The 13,357-nt window shown below is 33.7% G+C and overlaps 3 protein-coding genes and 1 long non-coding RNA gene across 5 annotated transcripts; 1 reads left to right on the top strand and 3 right to left on the bottom strand.

The window, feature by feature from the left end:
- Positions 1-234: 234 nt before the first annotated feature.
- LOC113492537 (zinc finger protein 226-like) lies at positions 235-9,739 on the top strand. Its single transcript, XM_026870023.1, has 11 exons — positions 235-604; positions 940-1,148; positions 1,607-1,916; positions 2,165-2,290; positions 4,944-5,090; positions 5,438-5,578; positions 6,067-6,370; positions 7,121-7,211; positions 7,382-7,458; positions 8,407-8,564; positions 8,646-9,739. The coding sequence occupies exons 2-11, from the start codon at positions 1,002-1,004 to the stop codon at positions 8,774-8,776; spliced, it is 1,632 nt and encodes a 543-aa protein (XP_026725824.1). The 5' UTR covers positions 235-604; positions 940-1,001; the 3' UTR covers positions 8,777-9,739.
- On the bottom strand, positions 7,601-9,276 carry LOC113492546. The gene is made up of 2 exons (XR_003400510.1): positions 9,212-9,276; positions 7,601-7,745 (listed from the first exon to the last, which is right to left on the bottom strand). It is a non-coding gene; the product is annotated as an uncharacterized LOC113492546 (long non-coding RNA).
- Positions 9,740-11,127: 1,388 nt separating the features above from the next.
- LOC113492544 (nucleoside diphosphate kinase) lies at positions 11,128-12,012 on the bottom strand. Its single transcript, XM_026870036.1, has one exon. It carries the CDS (start codon positions 11,755-11,757, stop codon positions 11,227-11,229), a length of 531 nt encoding a protein of 176 aa, XP_026725837.1. The 5' UTR covers positions 11,758-12,012; the 3' UTR covers positions 11,128-11,226.
- A 148-nt stretch (positions 12,013-12,160) lies between these two features.
- LOC113492541 (DNA-3-methyladenine glycosylase 1-like) lies at positions 12,161-13,354 on the bottom strand. 2 transcript variants are annotated; one of them, XM_026870034.1, is made up of 2 exons: positions 12,982-13,354; positions 12,161-12,853 (listed from the first exon to the last, which is right to left on the bottom strand). In XM_026870034.1, exon 2 carries the CDS (start codon positions 12,755-12,757, stop codon positions 12,182-12,184), a length of 576 nt encoding a protein of 191 aa, XP_026725835.1. In that variant the 5' UTR covers positions 12,758-12,853; positions 12,982-13,354; the 3' UTR covers positions 12,161-12,181. The 2 variants fall into 2 exon arrangements, with proteins under 2 accessions (XP_026725835.1, XP_026725834.1); XM_026870033.1 differs by having other exon boundaries at positions 12,998-13,354.
- Between the last annotated feature and the right edge of the window lie 3 nt (positions 13,355-13,357).

Below are 13,357 nucleotides of genomic sequence, written 5' to 3'. Positions count from 1 at the left end.
ATCCTACTGGGATAACAGGAACGTTCTTTAAATTTTACTAAAGAAATTGTTATCGTTTGTCCGCAACCACCAACAAGACCCTCAGCAACTATGAAAGCCTTGTTGTTGCTAACTAATTATGACTATAAAGAAATAATGACGAGATTAGACCGATTGGCGTAGCCCTAAGATAGAATCAGTTCTAGAACAAAAAATTGGAATTGCTTGAAAATAAAAACAACTTTTATAAATTTTCAGCGAGTTGAAGACCGGGCTTGTATGTTAGTGTCAGTGTATTACTATGATGCAGATAGAAGGATAATGTAGCTTGAAATACCGTAAAGGCCGTATTAAAAATGGTCCTGGTTTCTGTAATATTGCTCTGTGTAAATAGTAGGTGTAAGCATGTATTTTTGCTATGGCAACTTTAACACTACCAACACTATAGATAGCAGCCCTTCAGAAAGCCGCCATTTTATTTGTATTGTATCGCCATTTCATTTCTATCGTGAGATGGAGAATTGGACAAGAAAGTGAGACAGAAATAAAATAATATTCTGAATCATTTTAAATTTACAATAGTACTTGAAGTATCATCAAAGTTTACACAGAATATTGATATCAGGTTAGCTGAAAAACATAACTGTATTTCGTTTCCTGTTGAACTTTTTTAATTTGAATCGTGACCGCGTCTCACCTCTTGTTCGAGTACAATGGCGTCCGCTTACTCGTATAGCGTATGGATATTCCGTCATCCTTTTCTTGCATATATCGACTATTCAGGAGACACTGCCTTTCTAACGAATGATCTTTTTACGAGTAGAGTAGACTGATAAGAAATATTCCCCGTTACCTTCACACTGAGTGTTTGAGTTTCTCTTTCGCGTACAATTAGCCGCGCTTTTGTAGAACGCTTAAAATGTTTCCAAACATAACTGAAATAAGAGCATTGTGTTTTAGCGGATATATAAAATGTGCAACTGATTGAATTGAGTGATGAAGTAATAGTTTGATGTGCCGATATGTTCACCACGAACGCCGTACAAACCGGCACTGTGCCGACTTTGCAGTATCAGGAGCATCCAACACAGAAGTCTCAAGGCAAGAGCATAGAAAACGTTCAACAAAAGAATGCCCAACAGACTCAACAAACCCAACAACAACAACAGGTAATAGTTTGTATACATACATATTATACACAATAATGTTGTATTGTTGACAAAAAATATAATATATTTGAAAATATTGTGTAGTCAATCTGAAACAAGTTCATCAATATCCGCAATTTATATATTTATTTCTTATTCTTTAATTTGTCGAAAGATAGACTTATTTATAAATGGAAGCAATAATTTCATGTTTATTTGCTTACTATAATAGAAATTTTAGTAATTTTTTGCAATGTCATAGAAATTTTTAAATTATGTAAGTTTAATAAGATACTTACAGGTTATACCCAAGTAATTAAAGCTTAACACTATAAATCTGTAGAGACCATTAAGTGTTCATATGTGACAATATGTCATAATGTAGTACCTATGTGTGTAACACATGAAAAAACGATAATTTATTTTATGTATTTATATTTATTCTGCCGCAAATTAAAGTAATACCAACTTGTTCGCAGGAATTCCCTACATTTTGTTACACTACCAACGTGAATATGATTGGTAAACTTGGCACAGGGGCCACAAGTGGGGCTGGGAATGTTACTGGAGGTGTCAATATAACACAACTAACTACAAGTGATGATAAAACATGCTACATAGCACAGCCATTCTCTTACAATTATGCATTGGTAAATCAAATGCAAATTGCTCCAAATGGCATTCAGAACACAATATCTAATATAAGTTTTAAATGCGATGTCTGTGGTTTGATGTTCGGACATCTCACTCTACTTAATGCTCATAAAAGGATACATGCACAAGACACAGGTGAATATTAATTTCAAATATAAAATTTCATGATTTAATTTTACACAAAGGAGGATGATTTCATTCTTATTCCATTCATCTTTTTTGCTCTTTATTGAACCATCTCACTCATCGGTGTAGTATATTCGTGATATTCTTTTAAATTTCTGCATCAATGTCACCATTGATAAAATATTCAATTCATTCAAATCTAATTTTGTTTATAACTTTAATGTCTATATTTCAATGGGTTGTTAAATTTATTACAGATAACAATATAACAGTGGTAGCTACTGGTGTAAGCACTGGCAATGATGTGGCCATGCCTCCACACATTCAGATCCTGTCCTCGGAAACCAATGAACAGCAGCAACACCATGTACAAATTCAAGACAGTTAGTATACACACACTTTGTAATCTTACTATTTCTTCTGCCTTAAGTTGCCATAAACAAGCAAGTATTATTATTTTACACTTGAATTTCCTATTGCTGGGTACAGATATTATTCAATAGAGGTGATATGTATAAAACTTGTCATAAAAATTAAAGTAATGTTTAATCCATGACATGGATAATAAAATAAATATATGTCATGTATTTTATACCTTTTTCTGAACTATCAGAAGCTTATGATCAATCTGGGGGCTTAAAGGAAAAATATGTATCCATTATTATTTATCAAAATTGTTTTTATTAAAATTATATTTTTGACTAAAGTTCCTTGCTGAACAAGTGCATATAAATAAATAATGTCCGTATGGATTGAGGAGCCACTTTCGATTTAAAAAGGAAGCTCGCCCCCTTATTTAGTAGGAAAGTAAATAATTTTGTAGACCGAATTCTGAAATTTGTAGTATAATATGTCTAAAGTTATGTAACTGTGAATGTGGCTCCTCAATCCAAACATCTGAATTGAGGAGCCACCTGAAACACGGAAAGTATTCCATGTATATTTTTGAAAATTTTGTATCATTTAGTAGCAATTGTGTATAGTGTCTACTAAAAATTTGAGCCCAGTACTGTTTATATTCAAGAATATACAATACTTTTAATGTGGCTCCTCGATCTATACACAAGAGCATGAATTGCCATGAAAGTTATTGGTCAATTTATATTCCACTCTAAAGACATTTAGTAGTAAGTGTGTTCGAATTTGTAGTATATGGACAAAGTAGTAGACTGAGCGAATTTAATAAATAAATGCATTTCATTTGGCTCCTCAATCGTGACGTCTGCATAATAAATAATTGACTGTACCTACCTGAGATCAAAACGGAATAAAATACCAGAGACACTAACATTTAGTATAAACGGTCTACTAAATACATATGCACAGATCAACATTGTATATGTTCGGTATCTGAAAAACAAATCACTTCTAAATATTCCTTACGAATTCGCTATTTAGGGTGACCATGTTATATGAATTAAAGTAGGATGATTCATTTTTGAAATTTAATTTTTCGACAATATTCGGTACAAAGATTCTTCATAGGTTTAGGATATTTAGTATCTAGTCAATTTCGACATAAGTTAAAGAATGAATTAATATTGGTTGGTCGGTGCTTTTATGAATTTTACAGTGAGAATCATAGTCATCATAACAAAACATCTCATCATTCGCTGGGTAGTGACATTTATAGTGACCCGTTCCAGCTTCGCTAATCGCAGGGATAAATTCTATAACGCCTATTAAAGTATATAAGCTACTTGAAATCATTATAGTTTCTGGTACCTCGTTTACTCTAAACCTCGTAGAAACATTTAGTTCAAATGACACTGTTTTTGATACAGTATATTTACACACTGTTTGGTGGTTACAAGATGTGCAAACGTTATTTTCTTCTACAATACAAATTGCATCTTCTAAACTTTGGATTCCAAAAACATACCGAATATTGTCGAAAAATTAAATTTCAAAAATGAATCATCCTAGTTTAATTCATATAACATGGTCACCCTAAATAGCGAATTCGTAAGGAATATTTAGAAGTGATTTGTTTTTCAGATACCGAACATATACAATGTTGATCTGTGCATATGTATTTAGTAGACCGTTTATACTAAATGTTAGTGTCTCTGGTATTTTATTCCGTTTTGATCTCAGGTAGGTACAGTCAATTATTTATTATGCAGACGTCACGATTGAGGAGCCAAATGAAATGCATTTATTTATTAAATTCGCTCAGTCTACTACTTTGTCCATATACTACAAATTCGAACACACTTACTACTAAATGTCTTTAGAGTGGAATATAAATTGACCAATAACTTTCATGGCAATTCATGCTCTTGTGTATAGATCGAGGAGCCACATTAAAAGTATTGTATATTCTTGAATATAAACAGTACTGGGCTCAAATTTTTAGTAGACACTATACACAATTGCTACTAAATGATACAAAATTTTCAAAAATATACATGGAATACTTTCCGTGTTTCAGGTGGCTCCTCAATTCAGATGTTTGGATTGAGGAGCCACATTCACAGTTACATAACTTTAGACATATTATACTACAAATTTCAGAATTCGGTCTACAAAATTATTTACTTTCCTACTAAATAAGGGGGCGAGCTTCCTTTTTAAATCGAAAGTGGCTCCTCAATCCATACGGACATAATAAATAAATAATAAATGCGGACAACATCACATACATTGTTCTGAACCCAAAGTAAGTTGCTAAAGCACTTGCGTTATGGAATTCAGATACAACGAAGGTACCACAAACACCCAGACCTGAGACAATGTAGAAATGTGAATTTTTACTTTGACCCAACCGGGGATCGAAACCGGCACCTCTGAGCTAGCGACACCTTGAAACCGGTGCGTACGCCACTCGACCACGGAGGTCGTCATATCCAAGTAGCCTACACAGTATGTGTATAAAAAGGATCTTATAAAAAGAAGTTCTTATTTATACTGTCGAAGAACATATTTTTATTTCACTAAAACTTATCGACGTTAGCTATGTGTAATCTTAATTATAGTATGGAAATATTTTGTATGGGTTTCCAGTGGATAATCAAACTTTATTTTTATTTCCAGCAAAGCCTGTAATAATAGACAAAATCCAGAAATGTATTACATGTGGTGGACCCATTGCTAACAATCCTAAACGAAAGGGTCCTAAACTGATAAGATGTGAAAATTGTATCGCACAAGATTCTGTTGACCAACAGAGAAATAATCAGAGTAAGTTAATTTTTATCTTAGTATTTGTAAAGTATGCATGTAATATTACATTGCATCGGATAGTAAGTAATCATTAACTCAATGATAATCTACATTTCAACTTATTTGATGAGAATACAACCTTTAAACAGTTGCTGCTATGGAAAAAGAAAATCTGAAAATTATATTCCCAGTCATTGCATTAATAAATTATAGCTAATAAAACTAAATTTATAAGTTAAATCTTTTGATGACCTTTTTAGTTGAATAAGATTAACTTAAATTTGTAATTTCAAAACCAAGTAATCTCAAATGTAGTCAATTTATATTTGCTCCTGTCTTTCACTGATTGTATTAATTGTTACCAGTAAACGCAACACAAATCTTTGTGGCTGCTGAGGAAAATGTTAAGTTTGAAGTAAGTGCTGTCAATGCTGTGCAAGCTGCATCAGATCCACTGTCGACGACACAGCCAACCCAGCAGACACAGCAGCAGCAGCAGAAACCTTGTAAGTATATAAACATGTTTGAAAAATATCTTTGTAACTTTAGGTATAAGATACAATAAAAATGAATTGCTGTTCGTTTGTCTCGCTAAAACTCGAGAACGGTAGAACCGATTTGGCTCATTTTAGTGTTGAAATATTCGTAGCAGTCCCACAGAAAGTTTAAACGGTGAAAGAAAGATAAAAAAAATAAAACTACCACGAGATCGGGTACTACGCGAGAGAAACCGCGGAGAACAGCTAGTTTGATATAATTTTGTTCTTGTTCAAGAATTTGATGTCATTAGGTTCTTGCTGCACCCTACAGGTATCATATTTTTAAAAGTAGCTAGCTTTAGCTAGATTCATCTTGAAATTGATACTGATGTAATGAAATAATGTTGATAATTTTGTTTTTAATTTTGTAAAGCTGTTTAATATGAACACTTATTTATGCTAATAGATGACAAGACATGTTGAATTTTTCTAATGCTGTTTTGTTTTTGTTTCAGTACCTGGCCACCATCCTGTGAAGAGGAGAAACTTAGCATCTGTCACTAAATGCCAGAATTGTAATGGTTCAGGCATAATATTTGTAGGAGGGAATAAGAATAAGTTAAATCAATCAAATTCGGACAAACCATTCCATTGTAATATCTGTGGGGGATCATTCGCGAGATACTCCTCGTTATGGTCGCATAAAAAATTGCATTCAGGAGAGAAAAACTTCAAATGTGGTATTTGCGGTATTGCATTTGCTAAGGCTGTTTATCTTAAGAATCATTCAAGAATACACACTGGAGAAAAACCATATAGGTAAGTTGAATAAATAATAAATTAAAACAAGCTAAATTGATGTGTATTGATGTTACGCCATAACCCAGAAAACGAATTTTAACCATTTTGCCCGCAAATCTCTATAATTACTAGACATATTTTATTTAGATTTTATTGAAATGTAAGTGGTGTATAAGTAACAATTAAGCTAGCCAGACAATCCATTCCAGGCTAGGCCATATATTAGTTAAAAGTAAAAATAGAAATAAAAGTGCGCTTTCGAAAACTATGTTAATAATAGTAGCAACAGTTCTTACTTTATTTTTTTATATCTGATCCCTTACAGAGGGGAGGAACAATCCCTGGTGAGACACAATCAAATTTCAGATTAAAATTCTTTGCTTGTTGTATCTGTGTCTCTTAAATGGTCACTGAAAAACAACTATCACACAAAACCATCTAGTGTCAAACTAGTAAAGCTTGTATTATGAGTAGTAGACAACTAATAAATATACTTACATATATTTTTCCTAAATACATACAGAATATAGATCAATTACACACACAGAAAAAAAATTGTGCTCATCATAAAAATATATATCCTGAATGGGAATCAAACCCACAACCTCTAGTATAGAAATCAGGGCCACTAACCACTAGACTAACAGTCCAGTCAAATGTGGCCATAGTTAGTCTTATTTACTTAAACTTAAACTGATGCTGTGGAAATTTATTAAATTGTTCTTGGGATTTACTAAAATTCATTCTTTATTTGCAACATTGTTTCAGATGTAACACATGTGGAATGCAATTTTCACAATCGCCACATTTGAAAAACCATGAAAGAACACATTCAGGGGAGAAACCTTATGTGTGTGAAGTAAGTAACGACTGAGAACAAATTTATATGCAGTATTATACTCGTGAAAATAAAAGTTTTGTTTCTACACCCAAACAATCTCAAATATTCGTTTTTGCTATGCTGAAACTTTTAATCCTCTTACCAAGACTTTTATATTCAATGAAAACTACAAACTTAATGTTATTCAGGTCTGCGACAAGGGATTTGCAAGGCACGCCACTTTATGGAATCATCGGCGTATTCACACTGGCGAGAAACCATACAAGTAAGCATATGTCTATTTATTTATAGCATATAAAAGCGATTAAGTGCGGAGCTACACTGTAGTTTGTAAAAAATCTTGTTATATCATATCTTTTTTACTAGTTTGTACGTTTGTTTTAAGAAAACTTAATCAGAATAGCAGATTTTTCCAATATGCACTATAATTTAATATCTGAGGATAAATGCAGGAGGCCTGTTGACCATGGACCGCGAAATACTGATTTAATCTCTTCATGAAAATACAATGGCAGACTTAATACTTCAGGATTTCTCCACCTGTCACCATACCTGTAACCATAAAGTGATGAATGGAAGGAGGTGTTACTTCTTGTTGTAATATACCTGTTTAATAACGTTCATACTTTATATCACAATTAGAGGAAAGCATTTTGTTGCGACAATGCTGTTTGTGTCTCTTGTAACAGATTAAGAACCTTTAAGTTGGATCCACAAACGTTAGTGGATATCCTGATTTTTGGGAGTAACGTTCTAGCATATGAAAGAAAAGTTAGAAAATCCAGATCTGATACTTATCGAAGCAGCCGCGTGACTTTAGGTTATACAACCAGTCTCTTAAGGCCACCGTACGTAGCTCGTCCCTATTTTCTCGCTTCGACTCGACTCAATTGTTACCGTGTCTTTCAACCTGGTTCCGTCACGCATAAAGCTTCGACTCTTTCATCTTTTACACTTGGGCCACGCGAAAAAAAAGAAAAGACGTCCTCGTCCATGGTTTATTACAAGGGGTATCAACAGATCATAGACGACGTCACGTCCATACCGCACCTTTTGTTCGACTTTGGATTAAGACCGCTCTTTACACATTGTTCATGTTTAAGAAGTATAAATACAACAAAAAGTATGCACGGTTACGAAATATATGTGAAAATAATAATGTATCTGGTTTTATTTTCACAAATAAAGATCAAATAATTTATTTATTATACAGATGTGAAACATGTGGGTCAGCGTTTAGCCAAGCCGCCCATCTCAAGAACCACGCTAAAGTGCATTCCGGAGAGAAACCCTTCAAATGCGACATTTGTACGGCCGCATTTGCAGACAGGTTCGCCCTTAAGCGACACCGAGGGATTCACGACAAATATGGTGCATATACTTAGCTATCTCAGAAACTTGCGAAAAATTACCCATTGAAATTGTTTATTTACTGGTATTATCATTTTTCAGGGCAAACGGCACCATTACCGTCAAGAATACAGCAAAATCAACAAGAGCAACAACAATCTCAACAGAATAATGATCAGCAAAACTCTCAACCTGCTGCTGACGTGGAACACCATAATGAACAATCACTCTGAGCCTAAAGGACTCTACGTATCTTATAACCCCACCAGAAACTATTAATCTAGGTGAAAAGGCGTGTCAAGCTCAAGGGATATTTTCTGACGAGATACATAATATTGTGATAAAAAAATACCCCCATTTTGTATTAGCCGACATTTCTCTACAATTTTTACGAAAAGTTAAGAAAATGCTACGTTAGTTTAAGTACTTTATTACACACTTCGTATTTGCGAAATGACCACGGATGCTTCATAACTAACAATTCAAGTCTCAAACGTTCTATAAAAAAAAGTGTTTGGTATGTAATCGCCAAAGTACAGATTTTACAATACATAAGTACAATAAAAATTGCTAGGAAAAACTATTTCGGGAGTAGGGGAAGTACTAGTTTCGGCGTACTGCTTCTTAATTACATACCATAAAATAGCAATGCGGTATTTGTTACTTACATATAGATGATTAAATGTAGAACTCGGTGTTATAAAAAAAAATATGGGAGAAGGGGTATTTACTACTTGCAGTGTTAGTAAACTTTCCTGACTAATCTTAATTTGGTTCTCAAAATATTGGCTGTGTAATATGCGATTCATCCTCTGTATTTATGAAAGGAATATGTTAGTTTGTCAAATTTGTAAATAAATCAAAATCAGGTGCATCACGAAGCCAATGTGATTTAGTATTTTAGCATATCCAATGATACGTCAATACAATATTGTTATAAATAGGTAGTGGATGGGATGAACTTACCAATATTAGAAGCAATACTTTTTCTTTGTTGTAGGTAACTGAACTGTAATACAATCCAGTATAATTATTATACAATAACTTAATATTTTATTTAGACATTAATTTATCATTTAATGATATTGTAGTAAGTGCAACTCATCCAGAAACAACGGCATCACAGTGATGTTTTGTAAGTTAAACCTGGATTTTTAATTATGAATTATATAGTAAAATTTTTGTCTAGAATCGTATTTTTATTTGTACTTCATAATGTATCGCTTTTTCTATAATCCATAAATTTTTATTGCGAAAATGGCGGGATGAATATCCCAGTCAACCATATGGTTGACTGGAATGCTATTCAGCTTATGCACGCACAGATTGAAGAAGTGCATTGTGATGTTATCGATAAATGGTAAGTAATCCTTTCATCTATACTAATATTATAGAGAGGAAAGATTTGGTTGTATATTTGCAGTGAATAAATTCAAAAACTCAAGAAAATTCTTCCACAATTATAACGCTTTATTATCCCAGATTAACATAGGCCATATTATATTATTTTGAAAAAAGAAAACAATAGGGACCCCGAGTGAAATTACTAGTCTATTTGAAAAATTATGTGAGGCCTTCTTCAATGAAGATACTATATCTTCATTGAAGAAGGCTATAGGATATTATATCTACATCACGCAATGATTAAATAGCAGAGCAATGAAATATCTTACAAATAAAAGCCGAAATCGGGTGAATCTAAAAAGTATCTTCTCACCACGCGGGCAACAGGTAGTCGTACGTAAAAACGGAATTACTACTAAGAAATATGCATAGGTCGCAAAAGGTTGCGACGATTTTGCTTGAAACATTTGCACGATAATGGACTCCATGTGTTCCATTACAGGACACAGGTCGAAAGCTAGGATTAAGACATGCATCGAAATTATGAACGACACATGGTACCTACATGCATGAGAATGATCTCATTTCATTATCGATATTGTGTGTAAATGTTTAGACTAGCTTGATAGCCTAATGGTATTCACGTGAATGATTAGTACATAATGAAAGCCGAGTCGAATATAACTTGATGTAGTGAAGTGGCGAGCTGTAAAACTCGGGAAGTGAGCGCCAAGTCCTTTCCTTATGAACTACTCAATCGATTGAAACCAGTCAAGAACTTCAGACCAATACTGGACAGAGATCGTAAAATAACGGCGCCTTTGGCACTTGACTCGTATCGGTCGGTAGTGAACTTGTACGTGTTTCTATAGATCAGATTAAAACATGCAAAAATGTTTTTTGAGAAGGGAAAATCCCTTGCAGAGTTTGATATATTTAGAATTTTTCATACTTAATAAAATAATATTTATTTTACAAAATTATAAAGATTATAATACATTTCTGATAAATACTAATAGTGGGATAAAATAAAGCATATGCTCAAAATATACATTCCTCTTGAACCATTTTTTATCTCTTACAGTATTAATTATTAATAACTTTCTTATTTTATCTATAATATTTTTAGAATATCTGTAATTTAAAAAGTTTTCTCAATACAATATTGTTTCGACTCATGCAGCTAAGCCACATTTTATAAATTAGAAAAACAAAAGACTTGGGAAAATAAAATGACATGTTAAATTAAGATATTTTATTTGTTAGATCACGGAATAACTTAAAAATAACCAATAACCTATCACACGTGTTGTAAGGTTATACCGGAATTAAAGTGCTTTTACTCGTAAACCCAGTTAACGGCAGCTGGTGTCCATCCGACGACTTCTTTCTCGCTGAACCATAGCGCGATTTCCTTGTTAGCCGACTCCACACTGTCAGAACCGTGGATAATGTTACGACCAACCTGGATGCAGAGATCGCCACGAATTGTGCCGGGTAGTGAGTCAGCGGGGTTTGTAGCACCAAGCATTTGACGGCCGGTTTTCACAGCGTTCAGACCTTCCCACACCATAGGAACCACCGGACCAGAGCTCATGTATTTCACTAGACCAGGGAAGAAGGGCCTGGACGCTAAATCGCTGTAGTGTTTCTGCAGCAGCTCTTCAGAGGGCCAGACGAATTTCAGGCCGACTAACTTGAAGCCTTTCTTCTCGAACCGCTCGATAATGGTTCCAACGAGTCCACGTTGGACACCATCGGGCTTAATCATGATGAAAGTTCTTTCGCGTTGTTCCGCCATTATTACTTTTAATATCGTGTGACCGGCGCGTCTGAGGTGTATTAAAAGATAAAGCAAAGTGGCAATCATACGAAAGTCTGCAAAAGAAGGTTCGTCGTCGTTTCACGTCACGACCTTATCCACAGAGTGTATATAGACTTGCGATCAAGTTATTGTCTTGTAACTACTTGTACATATGGTAATAACTAACTTAGTTAAATAACTAGTACTTTTAAACAATAGTTTTGCTTCAAAAATTATATATATTGCAGTAAATGATTTAAGTTAACTAAAAGTATAAAAATATAATGTAAGGCAAACAATGTTTGTCGAAGCTTTATCGCGCATGAACAGATAACAAAAGCTTACTAAAGGTATCATTTAGTAGTAGGGTTGTGGGCATGTTAAAGTAACTTACGGTTCTTATTCGCAATATTCTCAATGTATTAAAGTCAGAAGCTGTTTCTTGGTTTTAGTAACAAAAAACAAAAAGTAAACTGGGCTACGTAAGATTTCAAGTATATTTCTTATAACTTATACAAGTTGTTAAATGGTCATTGACTAAGCCACAAGCTTGCATAAAAGCATAACAAGTCGTAGGTCCAACATATTTGAAGCCTTTTGCTTTTAGACGAGATGATAATGTTGCAGATGTAAGAGTTTGTGAAGGTACTTGATCGTTAGTTTTCCATCTGTTCACTATAGGTTTGTAATTAACAAAACTCCAGATAAATTTCGAAAAATCTTCACCTTCTTCTTCCATTTTTATGTAACATTTCGCATTGTTTACAATAGATTCTATTTTGCTTTTGTGTTTTACAAGGCTCGACATTTGAGACAAATTTACGACGTTTTCATCTTGTAGTTTCGCTACTTCATACGGATTAAATTCAAAGAATAACTGTCGGTATGATTTCCTTTTTTTCAATATAGTTATCCAAGAAAGGCCAGCTTGTTGTCCTTCTAAACACAACATTTCGAATAGTCGATGGCTATTGTATTCAGGTCTTCCCCACTCTTCATCATGGTATTTAATGTAAATAGGGTCTTTCGTTAACCATGCACACCGAACTATTTTGTCCTCGACCATTGTTCTTACTCTAGGTATATAAACCTTAAATATTATTTTCTTATAAATACTTACTATTTGAATAGTAACACTACAAGCAATTATTATTGTATTAATCTGTGGAAAGAATTCGGGTCATATTATAATGTTTAACATTGTGGCGATTGTCTTTACCATAAAATTGCATAATATATCCAGCATTTGTACAACGATTATAACTTAAATATTTTATTGAATGAACTAACCGAAATAATTTCTTACTTGAGGACGTTAACTTTTTCCGGCAAGGCTTGCTTCTTGTTGGTATCACCGTCTTAAATATCTCCGAAACAATACTAAAGACGAATAATGTTTCAAATTTTCAAAAGTGCATTCCGCAGGCAGTTGTATGCCTTTCAGTATGACAGTGTTATATTTTAATGACTATAAACCACAGAGTAACAGAGCGCGACGCGGACGACCGACGTTACCGATTAAGATGAGATTTCGAATAAAATGACGTTTCAGGCACATTAATTTGAGTGGTTGACGAAAGCCCTGTTACTACATTAGTTCGTCTATTAAATCAATAGTAATTTTTAAAAAGGGACTATAAGGAAGCTACTAAAAATAAAGTACGTA

Source organism: Trichoplusia ni, chromosome 4 (genome assembly GCF_003590095.1).
Source record: "Trichoplusia ni isolate ovarian cell line Hi5 chromosome 4, tn1, whole genome shotgun sequence".
Lineage (NCBI taxonomy): Eukaryota > Metazoa > Arthropoda > Insecta > Lepidoptera > Noctuidae > Trichoplusia > Trichoplusia ni.
Note: the sequence above shows the minus strand (reverse complement) of the source record. Positions and strands in the feature narration are given on the sequence as shown.

Bases quoted from the DNA above. Each gene is read 5' to 3' on its own strand.
- LOC113492537 (XM_026870023.1), top strand. From the start codon at position 1,002: ATGTTCACCACGAACGCCGTACAAACCGGCACTGTGCCGACTTTGCAG. The intron at 6,371-7,120 runs GTAAGTTGAATA...ACATTGTTTCAG, and splicing joins ACTGGAGAAAAACCATATAG to ATGTAACACATGTGGAATGC. The intron at 7,212-7,381 runs GTAAGTAACGAC...AATGTTATTCAG, and splicing joins AGAAACCTTATGTGTGTGAA to GTCTGCGACAAGGGATTTGC.
- LOC113492544 (XM_026870036.1), bottom strand. From the start codon at position 11,757: ATGATTGCCACTTTGCTTTATCTTTTAATACACCTCAGACGCGCCGGT.
- LOC113492541 (XM_026870034.1), bottom strand. From the start codon at position 12,757: ATGGTCGAGGACAAAATAGTTCGGTGTGCATGGTTAACGAAAGACCCT.